Here is an 18719-nt window from a genome sequence, read left to right as displayed (position 1 = left end):
CCACCCTAAAAGATACATACACCACTCTGAGGACTTCCTTCTCTATCTTTTAAGGGTTTCCGCGCTGTCCACACACCATCTGGGATTTCTCATTGGCATATCTGACTCCCAGACACCCACGGCATAATATAGTGTTTTCCAAAATCCAGCATGTATATTCCATATTCTTTATGTTTGTTATACTTCCGTACCATCTGCTTAATATTTCTTTAAACCAATCTACAGGGTTTTTTTTTACTTAAGTACTTTCTAAAATCCACGTAATTACTCTAAACAGAGAACCAGCATTTTTAATACACATTAAAGGTAATTCAGAAATGATGAACATAAAAATGGTTTGGCTTTGTGCCCATGAAAATCATCCTGAGCCCTATCAACAGTACATGCCCTGAAAATCATCCTTTCAACAGTACATGCCCCATACCTGAGAACGATAGTCATGGTATCATCAAAAGTAAAAGCCTTAAATCTGCTACATATTAGTTATGGCCCCAAGCAAATTACTTAACTTCTCCGAGCCCAAGCTTTCTCCATGCTAAAATGAAGATAATAATAACCATATATAGAGCAATTGTGAGGATTAAATGATGTGTAAAAAGTGCCTATCAGATGGCAAGCGCTCAACAAAACCACTATTATTGTAATAATTGTGCTTTATGCCCTTGGCCCATATCTTACTCTCATCCCTAATCAAAGAATCTTATAGATGCAATTATGTAAGAATGGGAGATATATATATATATAGATATATATTAAAGCAGACCCCAAGTTGCCTATATTTGGCCACCTACATTTTATATAGAGCCAACCTTTTATTAGGGAGGCTTTCTAAGTTTTCTTTAATGAAATATCTTGAAGTCTTAAAATCTGGGTACAGAATCAATTTAATCTCAAAAGAAATAGTTCATGACTTCAATAGACCTGTGGCTGTGGCCTGTGGTTCTGATCTCATTCCTGGCTGTTGCAATGATACTCTCCTGGGCACTCCCATAACCGCCCAGTAGTTTCCCTCTGTTGTGCTATAGTAGCAGCGGTCCCCAGCCTCTTTTGGCACCAGGGACCAGCGCTCCTATGAGAATATGATGCCTGATGATCTGAGGTGGAGCTGAGGCGGTGACGCTAGTGCTGGGCAGCGGCTGAAAATATAGACGAAGCTTCGCTTGCCCGCCGCTCACCTCCTGCCATGCAGCTCGGTTCCTAACAGGCATGGACCCCTACTGGTCCACTGTCCAGGGGTGCGGGACCCCTGTACTGTAGCAATCCCACAGTCCTTCCTTAGGAACACCCTAGAATCCCCTGTGCGTTTCCCCACTCTCTATATCCTCTCTCCTCTAGTTTATCTTGGTTTTCCTCTCTCAATTACTCTTTCTGTCTGCACCACTTTTTTCTGTCTCTATGATTTGGTCTCTCTTATTCTTTCTTGTCTCCTTCTATCCACCTTTCTCTACCTCTTCCTTCTGTTCCATCCTCTTCTGTCCTTTAATAAACATAGTATTCTAAATAATGTTAAAAGATTTAGAGTATTAACTTGTTATATATTCTGTCCTTAAAGTAAACATTAGATTGGCTTATTATTTGTTTTCTTTCTTTCTCCCAAGCAAAATAAAACTCCATGCAATTGCAAATAAATTAAGATGTTTTTTAAATTTAGTCTTATATAAATCATTATTGATTTCCTTTTTTTGATGGGGAGAGGGGTTGTTTACTTGGCCTTAGGATAAAAGGTCTTCCTTCTCTCATCTAACAGAAAAGAACGATGTGAATGTATAAGTTGTGATTAGACAAGATTATTTTTACCATCTTGAACAATAATTTTAGGTTATTATTTTTATTTAATGAGGTAGCTGTAAGAAAGGGAGATGTAAAAGAAAATGATATAGGCAAGAGAGTCAGAGGTCATAAGAAAAAGTAAATATTATTAATTTTCTGCTTTCTGCTTGTTCTAAATGAGAAACATCATATGTAGCCTTGGAGAAACAATATTTTTACTGCTTTACAAAAAAACCTTTTGGTGAATCATTTTTGAATATTACAGCATTCTAAAATTAATAGAAATCTAGGTATTTTTAAATAATTTTTTGTTATCTGCATTAAATCTTTTATTTTTAACTTTTCAAAAATTTGTTAATTCTCATTCAATCATGTTTTGAAGGCCAGTCCTTGTGAAACTGCTCCTGTTTGAGTAAGACTTATATTTTGCCTACTTTGTTCTTACCTTTTATTTAAGCCATCACTATCTTTCAGTGGTTGATAAGTACGTATTGTATTCAATTTTTTATTAAGATATATAGTAATTTTTGAATATTTAGAAAACACAAATAGAGAAGATTGAAAGTCACCCAGAATTTCACCATTCATTGCATCTAGTCTTTTTCTTCTGAATATGTATTTTTTTGTTTACAAATATAAGGCAGAATGTATAATACATAATGTTTTGCAACTGCTTTTTCATGTCATAAAATAATTATCTTTTGTGCAATAATTTATTATAAGTTGATAGTCCACTTCTCATTAAGGAACCTTGAATTTGAATTTTACCATGTTAAAGTTAATTTCAGACTTGGGAACATTCGTGGTATTATCTGCAATGTGACATAGTATGTTTTTATTTCCTTATAGTGTTTTTGGGTGTGACCAATCTTCGAGCAGACCAGACTCAAATGACCAGCTTGTGTGCTCAGTGGCAAGTTCACCATCACGCCACTGCCTACAGGATAGTTATAGAATCCGTCCAGGGTAGGTGCAATTATTCATGTCTGTTTTTGTCAAGCCCTAGTGTACTTGGTTCTGTGCAAATCATTGTGGAAAACATCCACATAACATTAGACAAGAGCCCTCTCGTTGAGGAGGCCTTATTGCGATGGCATGCTTATTTTGGTATTTGCTTTGTGGGGGTCTAGGTTTGATGTTAATGTTTTTCTTAGTGATTCTTTTTACTTTTGGGGATAATTGGTGAAGAGCACTCTCTCATCCAGGAGATGGTATAATATACCTATGCCACCCAGGGCCGGTTCTTCAACATTACAGTTCTCAAGTGCATCTACAACTTGGGACTTTGTTTCAAAGTTGAAACACTAAAAATGTTGGCTTATTTTTATTAAAATATCAAGAATGACAACAAAAAAAAGCTGATTCCCAAAAAGTGAGTTTCTAGGAACTCTTAATCCTCTTTTCATATTATCAGCATGGATAATATTCAGAAGATGAGGTCAAATAATGAAAATTAATAGGATTTGTAATATCAGTAGAAAAGGTACATCTTGTTATGTCATAGGAGACACCAGAGAATCTCAAATGAATTTTTTAATCTTTCAAACTTGCTAATGAAATTGTTAAAATATTTTTTTCTTTTTGGACAAATGATCATAGTTTCCTCATTAAAAAAAACAGAAAGAGTTAATTTGATGAGGGCGGGGCCTGGATAGGACTGGGTTTAGTAGCTTATAGTCCTGGCTATAACTACATTTAAAACCACAGTTTCGATCCAATCCAGAAGGTGGAAAGCACAGTTTAGTAGAGTGCTGAGAGCATTTGGAAATAAGCTGAGAATATGACAATAGAATATGAGTGACACCAGAAGAGGTTGTGCCCACCCCAACCAAAGCATTGTCTCAATAGACATGCTCAGCCACTAATTCCTTGATTCCCTGTGTGTGATCTCATAGGAGTCCTTTTAGCCTGACATTGGCTAAACATACGGGAGTGGCTTTAACTTGGAATGAACATTGAGAAAGAGAAAGTCAGGACAAGTCCCACAGATTTTTTGGTTGTATTTAATATGATTTATGAGATGCTTAAGCAGAAGTAGATGAAAGATCTGCAACTATTTAAGAAATAATTATAAAATCTTGAGGAGTTATGTTTTATATATCTTTAAAAGACTAGCTAAGTCAGTTTAATATGAAAGAGTTGACATTTAATGGTATTTCCTAAGCTTTAAAAAAATACTAAGTATAAAAATCACACTCCCAAATGACCCCCCAACACTTTCATCTTTTTATAATGTCTAAGATGTTGACATGAAGGGATATGTCCTGTGGATAGTCATTGTCTTTCATAAAAATTTTAATTATGTAAGTTGACATAAAATTCTTTCAAAACTGGCTTATCGGTGGAATTGGTGAAATCCATAAGTATTTTTTAAACTTTTAGTTTAGCATATTTGCAAAATAACATCGGGATTCTGAGAAGATATGATTTATGTGACTGATAGCATTGACCTGGTTATCTAAAACCTCAATAAGCTCTTTCCGAAGCCAAGATTTTGCTAGCAAAAAACATGAGTCCACACTTCCTTCTTATCTTCAAGTTAACTTGTATTCCTTCAGTATTATTTTCAGGCTTCCCAAAACCTCTTTAACAGATCCTCAGTAGTTTCAATTAAACAAGAGTGAACAAAGTGTTGTTCAGTTTATTTTCCACCAACATTTATAGCTGAGACATTTAGGAGCCCAATTAGCCTACATCTCATTTACATAGTTGTTAACTGAATATTATTAATCAACTGGACAGCAACAGATTCCAATTGAAAGCTTCGAAAAGGGTGGGAGTGAGTAGGAATCGTAGTAGGGAATATGTTTAAATATTTTAACTTACACAGTTCGGGTCAAGGAATAGTTTTTCTACTTGGAGTGGGGAAGAATTAGACTGAGTTTCTTTCTTTTTGACCCTTTTACTTCCTTCAACCATTTTTCTTACCCCTACATCTCCCCACTCCCACCCCATCTGACAACCACTAATCTGTTCTCTATATCTGTGAGCTTGGATTAGGTTGAGTTTGTTTATATTACAGAGAAATGTAATCATCATCCTAACCACGGTCTTCAAAGGACCTGCGGTCAGATGTTCATTCTTTTATGAGCAGATGGGTTCCAGAGCCCCAGTGGTTTTAGCTCTGTAATATCTGCCATTAGCTATATAAGTTGCCTCTGGAGAAAGTTTAGTCCTTGCACACCAGAGGAAATCCTAGAGAGAAGTGAGACCTAATTCCTCCTTGTGACAGAGGAGAGCTTTCTCCCAGGGTGACTTATTTCTGAATACCTCTGACAAATTCTTACTCTTGACAAGTAATTTTTTCCAGATTTTTAAAAAGTATACTCCCCATGGTCTGGTCATGTCACTTGTATTCTGAGATGTAGTCAGTGAAGAGACCTCTGTTCTAACCACAATTGCTAGTTACCTTTCTTCTCTGGACTTAAGTTTCTCTAAAATTACTCCTTTTGAGGCTTTTACCTGATGTAATACCTACAAATTTCCAAGGTTTTTGTGAATAAAGTAGCTAGGCTGTGTTATTTACATTTGTTTGTTTGTTTATAAATGGCAAAAAAAAAATGAAAATAAAAAGAACTTAAGCAAAAGAGTCAATTTATTGGCTAATATACTGAGAAGTTAAAAAGTACCTGGACTCGGCACATCGGGATCTAGGTGTTCAGTGTCATTGAGATTAAGTCTCGCTTCATCCTTCGTGCTCTGCTCGGCTTTCATCCTCAGCCAGATTCTATGGGTTGGCCCCAGTCAGACCCAGAATTACATTCTCCCAGCTTCCAGCTTAACAGTCTTTGTGAAAAGAGAGCTTCTCTTTCTCAATAATTCGAATGGAAGTCCAGGAACAGAATCATAGTGGCTCAGTTTGTGTCAGATGCCCCTAAATCTGTCCTTGAGTTCAAGGGTATGAAATAAACTGGTCAGACCTGGTTGCTTCCCATCCCTTTTTGTTGAAAAGGAAAGAGGGTTGTTATTCAGTCCTTCCTAAATCATAAAGACCAAGAGTAGAGGAGAACAGATTCAAAGAAAAAGAGCTTAGATGCAAGATAGGCAAAAATAACAGATGTCCTCTATCCATGTAAATATTATGAATATTATGACATTTTTCATAGCCAAGACCAAAAAAAAAAAAAAAAGTTTACCAGAAGGATAAAGTCCTCTCAGGAGAGACTGAAATAAAATCTGACTTTGAGTCAGTCATCTATTTGCCAAAATTAAATTGTAGGCTTTTGGTTAATAGCAGGATAAACCAAAGTCAGAGACTTTTGGTTGTTTTTGGGTAACTCAGAACCCCATGAGAGCCTCCCTTAGTTCTGTGCATGCTCTGCAGTTCTGTGTCTCTCTCCAGCTGTTTTGAGTTGACTTGGCACCCGAGATTGAATATGGCATTTCCCTTCAAATTCATGTATTTATACGCCACATAGGCCAAAATACTGTATTCCCTCCCTCATCTCCATACCTTGGTAAATTTCTTTCTAGACTGCTTTTAAAAAGTTTCAAAGGATGACCAACTTGTCCTCCATCTTTAGGTGCTGAAATGTCAATTTTGCAGTATTAGCCATTAACACAGAGAAAGGATTGCAGTATAGCGGAGGGCCTACTTTACCAACACCAGATCCTACCCGCCCCCACCCTGTACCCCCAAAGATCACATGAAACCAAACCTAGTCTCAGGAGTAAACTTTTTGAAGCAGCGACATTATCATTGAGTATTTGAGAGGCATGGGGGATGGAAGGATTTATACCGTAAAATCTCAGCAGAGTATCCTGGATCCTAGGATTCTTTGCTTGTGGATTCAGTAACTACCCAGGGTATTTTGGTGAGTCAAGTTGGTAGCATCATTATCAGCATGACAATAACTCAGATACCGTATAGTTTTGCTTCATAAGAATGAATGCACGAAGATAGAATTTTTTCAAGTGTTACAAAGAAATTGATTCCCTGCTTTTGGCTTAAGCAGTTGAGGAAATCAGTCATTATTTGATCAGTGTAAATGTTTTTAGACCTGTATTACACATGCCAAAAGCAACATGGATACACCCCATTCATGTAACCCCTCTCCATAGTATTGAGAATCAAACCATACTGTTCCCCATTAATTTTACAGTGACTATTCCAGTTTTCCAAATATATGTAGATTTTTTTAGGCAGTAAAAGCCATCTATAAAGTACATGGGTATCCACAAGACATAGAGGAGATGACAGAAAAGCATTTGCAGACTCAATTCCAGGAGAGTCCCTGGAAACTTTTATGGAGATAGATAAATGTGATTATTTATGCGTAGGATTTAGGAAATGTTTGTATTATAGGTAGTTTGCAGGAGCTTGCAAGAGGCTCCAAAGTTGTGGTTAAGGGTTAAGAGACAGAAATATCTACTGTGGGATCTGAGCCAGACTGACCTTGGACATCAGCAAAGCAGAGAGCAGGGTTACTTACATTTTTCTTAGAATTAACTCCTTTCACAGCATATATAAGCTCACAAACACCTTAACAATATTTTCATTTCATCATTTTGCAAAATATATGATAAAGAAATTAATGACGTATACCTTTATTCATTCTGAACAAATATATTACCAACAATTATATTATAATGTTCACTTTTAAAACTCTTTGATATTCACAATTATAACAGTAAATTTTAAATTCCACTGAACAGATGGTTTTAATTTATTTATGTTTTTAAAAATCAGGATTTGTCCATAGACAAAAATTTAAATGGCGTGTCATGTTTCTTCTGACATATGTATACTGTAATATATATGTTTTATTCCTAAATTTAAAATATAGATTGAAATTTAATAGGTATTATACTTTCAAAACAGGCAAAAATTAGCATTTAACATTAACTTAAAAAAAGCATCTGGTCTGTTTTTATGTTTTTTATATATTGTTTATATTTAATAAACTACAAATAACATTTTAAAGTTCTTTTTAACAACTAAATAATATATGTAATGTATTTAATCAATACAGTTTTTTAAGTTTTACCATTTTTATTTTATTTTCTTAAATGATTTTTTAATTTTTTAATTACAATGTTATTGACTATATTCCCTATGCTGTACTCTACATCCCCATGACTATTTTATAACTGCCAATCTGTACTTCCCAATCCCTTCCCCTTTTTCACGCATCCCTCCAACCCCAATTCCATCTGGCAGCCATCAAAATGTTCTCTGTATCCAGGAGTTTGTTTCTGTTTTGCTTTTAACACTGGTTTTTAAATTTCTAGAAATAAAGCTATATAAGGCTTTGACGAGATGGGTGCAACTTGTGAGTCAGATGAAGATCAATCTAGAGGGAAATTTGCATAATTGTTTTTTCATGGTAGCAGTGATTCTCCCTTTTAACCAATTATGTGATATAATACCTCAAGCTAGTATAATTCATTCTGGAATTTTCTGATTAAGCCATGAATATTAAGCATTTTAGAAACAAATCATCTACAGATGACTGTTTTTTTAAAAAAAAATTTCTTACATGTGTATTTTATTGTGTTTTCGTTATAGATACACAAAAGCAAGAATCTACTGTGGGTGGAGGGACAAGCAGGCATTGCTTTTATGGACTTCGGCCTGATTCACAATATAAAATCAGTGTTTATACAAAGGTTCAAGAGATCGAGGGACCCGGTGTCAGCATAATGGAAAAAACACGTAAGTCAAGCGTCTTCTCGCCTGATCCTATCTCCAGAACAGTTGTTAGGCATCCTGTTTTGGTTTGAAAACCTTATTCCATTTAGAAAAATATTAGCTATTGCTGCCTGGGAAGATCTGTAATATAAGTTTTGTTCCTCTTATCCAGTCCCAGAATTTATTGCATATGGCCCAGTGATGTCGTCTGTATGTTTTTTCCCATCCCCCATAAGCTTCACAAGGCAGTATGATGGCAAAGTGCTTGAAACAATGACCTATATTGTGATCTGTATCCATAAGGAACATTTGCGGTATGTGGAGTGTGAAATGAAGCTTAAGGACCGGGTCCTGACATTAAAATAATGGCATTTTACCACAGCCATGCAGGTGGGCATGGAGCCAACATGTTCCAACTGGCTGACCCTAGAGTTATTGCCTACTTAAGAAGCTTTTGCGTTTTTTCCAAGTTGGCTGCAGATCTGATGCACTGAAGGGGAAGGCAAAGTATAAAATTAAAACAAAGCACTTTTGACATGTTCTAAAGAGCAAGGAGGGTGTCAGCTTCTTGGAATGGCGTTTAATTAAGGATTCCTGACCTAGAGGCCACAAACATTAAAATGGTTTGAATCGTAATGAATTCTGGGGGACATTTGTGTGCTTACCTCAGAATCTTGAACTCGAAATCCCTGAGGATTTGTGTCTGACTAGGTAGTGGGCAGTGGGCTTTCTTGGAAGCCCCTCTATCATTTAGCTGACATTTAGAAAGTTTTACTGCTTATATATGGGTCTTTCGATGGATCTGGGACATACAGAAAGAAATCATCATCAATGTGTGACTTTCAAAAATAGAAAGTCAAGATCTAGTAAATTGAATCACTAAATTTTTTTCTGATATACTTTATTTCATAACACTGAAATAGTCAACATTTTATATTACACACGTATTTTTGAGATATAATTACATACCATAAAATTCACACATTTTAAGTGTTTAATTCAATACTTTTTAGTACTGAGTTATATAGCCATCACTATAATCCAATTTTAGAATATTTTCATGGACCCAAAGAGATCTTTTGTGTCCATTCACAGTCAACCACTTGTCCTATCTTCAGCCCCAGGCAATTTACTTTCTTTTTTCTTTTTTTATGCGTTTGCCTTTTCTGGACATTTCATGGAAATGAAAATATATAATGTGTAATCTTTTGCATCTGGCATCTTTCATTTAACATATGTTTTTGAGGTTTATTCATGTTTTAGTTTGTTTCTTTTATTGCCTATTAGAATTCTGTTTTATGGATAGAGGATCACATAATTTTAGAGTTATTAGAAGCCTGGTAGTACACAAGATTTAGAGTCAAATAGGCTCAGTTGGGGCCCTTTCCAGAATCATGGCCTTGGGCGATTCAACATTTCTGAGCTTACTTTTGCTTATCAGTAAAATTAAATACCTAATCTCTTGGCACTAGTGGTGGTGGTAAAGATCCAGTGAAAAACAATCTGTTGAACAGCTTTTCAGGTTGTATCTTATTGAACAAGTGCTTTTTGTCAACACTTGGAAGTTACAAAGTGATGGCCATGGGGTCAGATATGTTTTCTCTGGGATACACACACCACCACACACACACACACACACACACACACACACAGTTTTATATAGTTTTAAAGTATTTTGAAAATTCAAAAGCTCTGACAACACATATCCCCATGGTGCCAATCTGCTGGAACCAAGCAACTGCTGTTTCTTTTAGATAGTGTCTGTGCTCTCAAGTTAGCTCCTGCTTAATGTTTAGGCTAGTTCTTTGCTCATATTCATTACTTGCCTGACTTCCGAAAGCATTTGAGTTTGAGACCCCTGTTCTCTTTCCCTTTCTCTAACCTTAACCCTACCACTGTTAACTACCAACCCGGGGTTAATTTGGATAATGCTGTTTAATGTAAATGCTTTCCTTATGTTGGGGACATCTGCCTTTTTGCAGCTTCTACCCACTGGCTCTGGTTCAACCTTCTGAAGCAGTACAGATCGGGACTGCTCCTTCTTCTGCGTGACAGACCCTCACGTACTTGAAGACAGGGACCATCTGTATGCCACATAGAGAATATAAACATGTGTCACCAGTTAATTGTTCTTCTCACCCAAGGGATTCTTTGACCGATGTGCTGCCCAAACATACTGATTTGTCTACCATAGCCTCTCATTGATTTGGCTCTTGATTTATTGACTGAACTTCGGATATGCCTCATTATTGCACATTTAAAAAGTTACACAAACCTCGCTTCCACAAATTTCAAGATAAATAAATCTGGCTCTAGACGCCTTTTGTGGTGCTTTAAAAAAAGTTTTGCATTGAGATTTCTCATTGTTAGTATTAAGATTCCTCATTTTTTAAATTTTTGAAACATTTTAGCTTCAAAACTTGCCTGTAAAAGGTAAAAGTGATATGCGTTCATAGTAATGCAACAGAGGATATAAATGCATTGTCAGCCTCCCTCTTTATCCAGTCTTCTTTCCAGAAATACTTATTTGTGTCAGCTTAGCCCCCTTTAAGAAATTCTACCTGATACATGTCGGACAGATAGGATATTTTTTGTTCTTTATGTTTCACAAGTAGAATCATACCATAGTTTCTGTGACTTGCTTCATTTCACATAATAATTAATCTCTAACATTTTTCCATTATCAGTAGTGTACAGTTACCTCATTCTTTGAAATGTCGAATCCTTTTGCTCAATTTTATTTTATTGGCTCTTAGAATTGGAAGAGACTTTAAAATTCATCTCTTCCAGCCTTCCTGCCAGTGAAGGAATTCCCTTTACAGCATCCCCAGCAAATAATCAGTCTGTCTGAGCTCAGACCCTTCCAGCTATTTGGTGCTTGCTTACTGCCTCCAGAGGCTGACCGCCCCCCTCTGTGATCAGCTATGATTAATCAAGAGGTTTACCACATATCGAACTGGGATAATGTAAAGAATTTTTTTAAGTTTTTAAAAATTTTTTACTGTCAAGTAAGAATAGAAAAGAATACGTAAAAATAATGTTTAGGCTGTTTATCTAATGATGCCATAACTTCCTGGTGATTTGCCACATGAACTGGTATGATAGTTAGAGCTCTGATTAAATATCCCCAGGTCCTTTAACCAAAGCACACTTCCACTATTCCATGGACTGCTCATCCGTCATCATCAGGGTTGAACTGATGTGGACACACTGTAGCCTCTGGGGGTCCGTCCATTTAATTTTCAGAATTAAAAGTTGTCCAGATACAGTCTGAGCAGAATAGAGAGTGAATCAGAGTCCACTGGGGACCACATCCTGGGGATGCAGGGTGAAAGGGGAAAAATGCCAATCCTTGCTTAGGCAGAATGGAGATGAAGTTTATTATATGTGTGAAACTAGCCAGAGACTAATCTGAAACACATTGGCAGGATTCGTGCCCTAAATCAGTGTTAGAACCACTCTGTAGTTGACAGTTTGATTATACTGACTTCAGCTGGGTTAACCGAATTGAGGCAAAATGGCATTTCAAGTCTTCAGCCTGAGGTAGAGGGGATAGATAGAGTCAGTTTTCACAGGCTGAGGCTGATTCATAGTAGTCTCTAAATTCACTAATTCTCAAAGAAGAGAACTGTTCCAATCATGGACTCCTCTGAAGAATTACTACTCCATGATCTCCCTCTCTTCACCACAGATGAGATGGCTAATTGATATTCTTTCTCCCTCTCCTTTACAGAAGCACCTCCTACTCAACCACCTACTTTTCCTCCGACTATTCCACCAGCAAAAGAAGGTAAAAGAATAATACAATGATGATGCGATTTTGTGGCTTTTATTTGTTTGTTCATTTAAAAGCCAAGATATTAACAAAAGATGCTTTTTGAGCCCTGATATGATACAAACTTGCAACCAGTAGTAAATAAGACATAAGGATCTAATGCACAATATAATGAATATTTACAACAGTTTTGTACTCTAATTATATAGTGTGATAGAGGTACTAAATATTGCTATAGTGGCATCCCATACATAAATGTATCAAATTAACATATTGTGCACCTTAAATTTATACAATGTTATATATCAAATATATTGAATTTTTAAAAAGAAAAAATGTTCATTTAATTATAGATTCTGTACAAGAGGGTAGATTTTCTAACAGAATTACTTCATATTTATTTCATTGAAAATATCAGAGTAGTAAATGTTCGCTAAGAAGGAATAGTTACATAATTTGTGAGTGAGAATCTAGTTTATAATTCTATAGACGGGGTAATATTTTCCCAGCTTATTTCTGAAATGCCTCTCCTAGTTGTTTCTTTCTATCTTCATCACAAGAGTTCTTCATCACCTCTTCCCTGAACTGTTAAGGTAACTTTCTAAAAAACTTTTAAACACAGTAGTGATTGTTAATTATTTTTATTCCATTAATGAACATTTATTAAACCTACTATTCATTCTCAAAGCTCATATGTCAAGCACTTAAGATACAATATGCTCTTCACTCATTCTCACTGTTACAGAGAATAGGTGTTTGCCTAGATAAGTACCAGTCGAGCATATGAGTTAGAAAATGAAGATTATACTGTGGAAGTTCAGAAATTAGAACAGTTAATGCAGCTGTAGGTTAATTATTTATAAAGGAGGAAAGGAAATTTGATCTGCATTTTGAAGAATAAGTTTTAGAGATAAATAATGAGGAAAATAGCACTCAAAGTCACGGGATGTTCTAAACACATGATATGTTTGGGGAGCCATAAGTGCTAGTATGGCACGTGGAGAAGGTGAAGATAGAGTTATGAGGTGGTTTGTGAGCCAGAGTAGGGAGTCTGGGCTTTATCCTGTAGGAAATGGTATGCCATGACAAGGTTCATGAAGGGAGGCTTACCTGAGGGAGTCTGTCTTTGAGAAAGATAACCTTGGTGGAATGGAGAGGAAGGATGGATTGAGGGAGGAGAATATAAAGGTGGAACATGTAGTTGCAAGGTTGTTTCGGAAGAGTGCTTCCATTCACCACGCATTTTAAAGTTCCTATTACATATCAGAGATGCAAAGAAAAACAAGTTGTTCCCATCTTACAGGAGCTTCAAGTCAGTGGGGTCAATGCTGGAGAGTGTAAGGGTTGAGGAAACAAAGAGACAATGAGAAACTCTGATTAAGGTCAGCATCCTTCCTAGCATACCATGTAAAGTCTTCTATGATTGACCTACTTGGAGGCATCATGTGCCAGACTGTTGGGTAACAGAAAAATTGTACATCCCGATTGATGAGTTTACTAATTAGACATTTCTGATCCAGATATTGCAGAACTCTTTGAGGTCAGAGTATTTTTATTTAGAGCCGAGCATGGCTATCATTCAGTAAACATTCATGAATGCTCATGGAAGACATACAATTTGAAAGGGTTTGTGAGAGTAAAGATTGAGAAAGCAGAAACATTGGTCCTGAAATTTTCATTGGATGGTTTTAAATGGTGGGACTTTTGTAGCTTGAATGCTTTTATTCATTTTAGGCTCTGTTTGTCCTGTGTGTGTTTAATTAAAAAGACCGTAAATTTTTATTAAAATCATGCTGAATATTTATTAAACAAACCTTAAGAAGTAGAAAAGAGTACACAGAAGAAAATTAAAAACATAATTTCATTTCCCAGAGGTAATTTCTTCATGCATTTTGGTGTATTTTCTTGTTTTTCTTTGATTTATTAATATTTCATTTTGAGAATATATTCAAATGATCATGCTTTCATTTCAAAGGTGAAACCTAGTCTAGATTTTATCTTTCCTTGGAAATAGAGGACCAAGTTTTCTTCTATAAGCTTATAATTAACAGATCTTGTGATTCCTTTCAGCTTTAAATTAAAACCATAAATTTCCAAAATTTTATAAATCATGGAACTCATGAGAACAACCTCACCAGATTCTTATTGTTCTTGGAGTATTACCTCACTTAGAGATGGTTTATTTTACATTATAAATAGCTTTAATGGGATAAAGTTGCATTTAATAAAATAAAAACCAAATGAGTTATTTTTTTCCTAAAGAAAGGAAAAAGGCACATTATCTCAAAGAATATTTTATGTAACTGGCCTAAGATTTGAAGATTCAGATTATTGAAGAGTAAATTGTTTGTTTTGTTATAAAACAGAGTCCAGCACAGTGATCTGCACTAATGAAGGAGAAAAGAGACATAGATAATTTGAAACCACACATGATACCAAAACAATGACAATTAAAAAATGATTTCAGTGGAGTAGGTGTTTGTTGGCATAATACCTACTGATAATAGTTGTCCTGGGCTGGCATTGGTGTACATTTTTTGACACATAACAATGGCAGAAGGGCCTAGACAGAATTTTTGAACAAGGCCGGAATTGACGTTTATTTACGGCCTCAGCCAGAATGCATATCAAGTTGTAGATTAATCTGCTTCCATTGAGTCACATGCCTAAGGTTGAATCCCTCTTAAGTTACTCAATAAGCAGGAGACAGAGTACGCAGAATGACCACTTGAGCTTCCTTCTAAATCAGTAGGTACTAAAGAGTTGCTGATTCTTCTGTCTTAAATCACTTTAGTTCACCTTTTGCTATTCTCTCACTTCTATCCTTTGGGGCTGAGGTTGGGGTTTTTTTTCCATTTCTAATTTCACATGTTCCATAGAAATTAGAATAGGAACCTCAAGTATAGAAGAGAAATGATGGTCAAGAAGCTAATGGGCAAGAGCTTGGCATATAAACCTTAAAGGGTTTATACATTTTCTTTGGGAAAGAGCTCGAGTTACCAGAGCAAAATCATCATCTACTTTGTCTGTTTAACATCTACTATGTTTTCCCCTTATCTCTGATTCAAAATTTATTCTTGGTCTTCAGTATGTAGAGCTGCCAAGGCAGACCTGGTGTTTATGGTGGATGGATCCTGGAGTATTGGAGATGAAAATTTCAACAAAATCACTGACTTTCTGTATAACACTGTTGGAGCCCTGAACAAGATTGGTGCAGATGGAACTCAAGTAAGGCTAACACATCAATTATTAATTCATTCTATGCATTAAAAAATTATCCTAATGTATTATTATGGCTACTAGTCAGGGGATATGGGTAAAGAACAATAATGATCATATTCAACCCTAAATGAGAGGATACACAAGTCTGTGTTTGGAAGCAGCGTACTGATGCCTGATAGAGCTTGAGAAGATTCTAATCCTTAAAAGCTATTGGCAAACTTAGACAGTTAGAATGGCCACATCAGCAGATGTTCCTTTTATATATACTAGGATATCCCTTATAGATACACCCAATATTTCCCCTGCTCTCAAAGACATTAAGATCTTAGAAGAGAGCGGTATGGCCACGAAGTACTATAGATCAAGTAGTACTTAAAATTCATTCATTTATTCAACGAATGTTTATTGAGGATTTATAATGGCCAGACACAGTACTGTTAAAATGAATATGACAGACAATGTCCCTAATTACATGGTACTCATATTCTTAAAGGCATGAAAAGGAGGAAGATGAGAAACAGATATAAATAAACAAATAAATAAATTCACAAGGTAGGAATGTAAGCTCCGAAAACAGAGTGATATAATTTAAATTCACTGAGGGTTATTTAAATTTGTGTGTGTGGCAGTGGGTATTTTAAATTGTGTGGTCAGTGAAGTCTTCTCTGGGGAGGTGGCATTTGAACTGAGCTGTGAATGATCTGTAAGAGATCTGAGAGTAGAAAATAGTGAGTACCAGTTTTGAGGCTTCAGATGCTAAGACATGTAGCTAGGATTAGTGGGTGAGCATGTGGGGGGCAGGAGAAGAGGTGATAGAAGTAGGCCAAACCAGATCATCTTGACCTTTGTCAAATTATAAGGCCTAGGCTGCCTTTCTTCCACCTGTCAAATGAGGTGACAAAGGCCTACAGGAGTTAGAGAGGTTTTTAAGGTAGAGTACTCTCTGAAAAGCACTTGGAGAAAAAATGCTATTTAATGTGTCATCAGATTTGGTATGTAAGGTGTGTGGAATTTTAAACCAAGGAAATTGTGGACCGGGCTAAGTAAGAAATTAAAATCGTAGATGATATGCTCTTGTGTATGCTCTCTGGTCCAGTGGAAGTCTACATATGTGTAAAAAAAAAAAAACAACGCTCTTTCTCCAGGTTGCAATGGTTCAGTTCACTGATGACCCCAGAACAGAATTTAAACTAAACACTTACAAAACCAAAGAAACTCTTCTTGATGCAATTAAACATATTTCATACAAAGGAGGAAATACAAAAACAGGTAAGATCAAAAAAAGCCTGGTTAAGACCCAAAGTAACTAATTATTAGTAATTATTGAGATGACCTTTTTAAAATTACATTTATTGGGGGTAATAGTGGTTAATAACATTATATAAATTTCATGTGTACAACTTTATGACACCTGTATACTCTACTGTGTGCTCAACTCCCAAAGTCTAGTCTCCTTCCATCACCTTGCATTTGACCCCCTTTACCCTCCTCGTCCTCCACCAACTCCCACTCCTCCCTGGTAACCATGATTATGTTGTCTGTATCTGTGAGATTGTTTGTTTGTTTGTTGCTTTTTGTTTGATTTCCCACATAGGAGTGAAATCATATGGTTCTTATCTTTCTCCATCTGACTTATTTCACTTAGCATAATATCCATGTTGTTACAAATAAAAATATTTCATTTTTTATGGCTGAATAGTATTCCATTGTATATATGTACCACATCTTTTTAATCCAACCATCCAAAATTACCTTTTTTTTTTTTTTGAGGCATAGTAATATAGATTTTTTAAAAAGATTTTTTGTAGATTTAAGAACTTTGTTCCCACTTTTCCTCCCCAGGGGAAAAAAAAAAAGGGAGAGAGAGAGAGAAAATAAAATTGAACTGTTGCCTTTCTTTGTTTCAGGAAAAGCAATTAAGCATGTCCGAGACACCTTATTCAATGCAGAGTCAGGTACCAGAAGAGGCATCCCAAAGGTCATTGTGGTTATAACTGATGGACGATCACAAGATGATGTGAACAAAATCTCCAAGGAGATGCAATCCGAGGGTAAGTTGTACACAGATCGACAGTAGTGGCTACGAATAATATGGTTTGTTTCTGAATACAAATTTATAAGCTATATCAGCATGACTTTAATGTTTCTAAATCTTTCTTAATATTAATTGGACAACATGATTTTAAAAATCTTTCCAGGTTACAAATCTATTATTTAGCTGGAGTTTCTCTAATATTTTTGCTGAGTATAGGATGCCCTGTGTTAGAAATGCCAGCGATTAAATGCAATACTATGAAAAGGATCATTGTAAAGGGCCAGGGAGGGACTCTGATCACAGAAACTCCTTAACCTCATCATCTGTAAAATGGAGATTCTCATAAGACTGTCGTGAAGATTACATTGTATAAAATATGCCTGGCAAGTATTAGTTTAATATCCATTTGCCAAGCATTGAACCATGACCCACCTCAGGCTTCTAAGTCTATTAATATCTGTTTCTACATCTGAACAAAAAACTGAGATAAAATTTCTCTGTTCCTACTATTCTTTATCCCATAAATTTTAAAATACTTATTAAAATATGCAGACATAAAGGTGTTACTCAAATGGCAACCATTTTGTCTCAAGCACTGATTAGGGCATTAGCCTTTTTGAGTTTCTTTAAAATGGAAAATTTCTTTAGGGGATGATGGAATAATTATCATATAATAAAGTATGAACATTCAGAATTCTGATGAACTGCAAAGAATGAATTATCTACCCCCACTGGCCCTCCTCCATAAACATATTTTAAACATTCGACTGTGTCTTATATTGAATTATTTATATCTTGTGCAATTTAAGGCCATCAGAAATCTGTTTCCTTTCTGCCACAGGCTACAGCATTTTTGCAATTGGTGTGGCTGATGCAGATTATTCCGAGTTGGTTAGCATTGGCAGCAAGCCCAGTGCACGCCATGTCTTCTTTGTGGATGACTTTGATGCCTTTAAGAAAATTGAAGATGAGTTGATTACCTTTGTCTGTGAAACCGCATCAGCAAGTAAGTTCTTTGAAAAGTGCACTTACTTGTGTTGCTTAAAGACTGAAATATTTTATATTAGTTAAATAATGAGTCCCATCGTGATCTCAGGAAAGAGTATTATCTTGCAGAGCTTGCAGACATTAAGTATTATGATTCAGGGCATTTGAAATTTACCTCCCCTCTCCCAGGTTTAGAGTTTAGGTTGATAAAGACCTTCCCTAATGAGTTGAGAGTCTGTGTTTAAAAGCAACTTGCTTAAACAGCAGTAGCAAATAGTTTTTAGAAATGTATTAAGACT

The 18719-nt window shown here is 35.8% G+C and overlaps 1 protein-coding gene across 5 annotated transcripts in view; it reads left to right on the top strand.

The window, feature by feature from the left end:
• COL14A1 (collagen type XIV alpha 1 chain) overlaps positions 1-18719 on the top strand; it is a 188165-nt gene that overhangs the window by 91205 nt on the left and 78241 nt on the right. For all 5 annotated transcript variants that reach the window (XM_039854043.1, XM_039854044.1, XM_039854041.1 and 2 more), the window contains 7 exons: positions 2620-2736; positions 8279-8425; positions 12135-12191; positions 15265-15404; positions 16544-16667; positions 17306-17449; positions 18275-18439. In XM_039854043.1, the coding sequence (XP_039709977.1) occupies positions 2620-2736; positions 8279-8425; positions 12135-12191; positions 15265-15404; positions 16544-16667; positions 17306-17449; positions 18275-18439 (894 nt within the window). The remainder of the gene's footprint in view (positions 1-2619; positions 2737-8278; positions 8426-12134; positions 12192-15264; positions 15405-16543; positions 16668-17305; positions 17450-18274; positions 18440-18719) is intronic.

This window comes from Pteropus medius, unplaced genomic scaffold, assembly GCF_902729225.1.
Source record: "Pteropus medius unplaced genomic scaffold, Ma_sr-lr_union100, whole genome shotgun sequence".
Lineage (NCBI taxonomy): Eukaryota > Metazoa > Chordata > Mammalia > Chiroptera > Pteropodidae > Pteropus > Pteropus medius.
The sequence above is the reverse complement of the archived record's forward strand: the minus strand, read 5'-3'. Positions and strand labels throughout refer to the sequence as shown.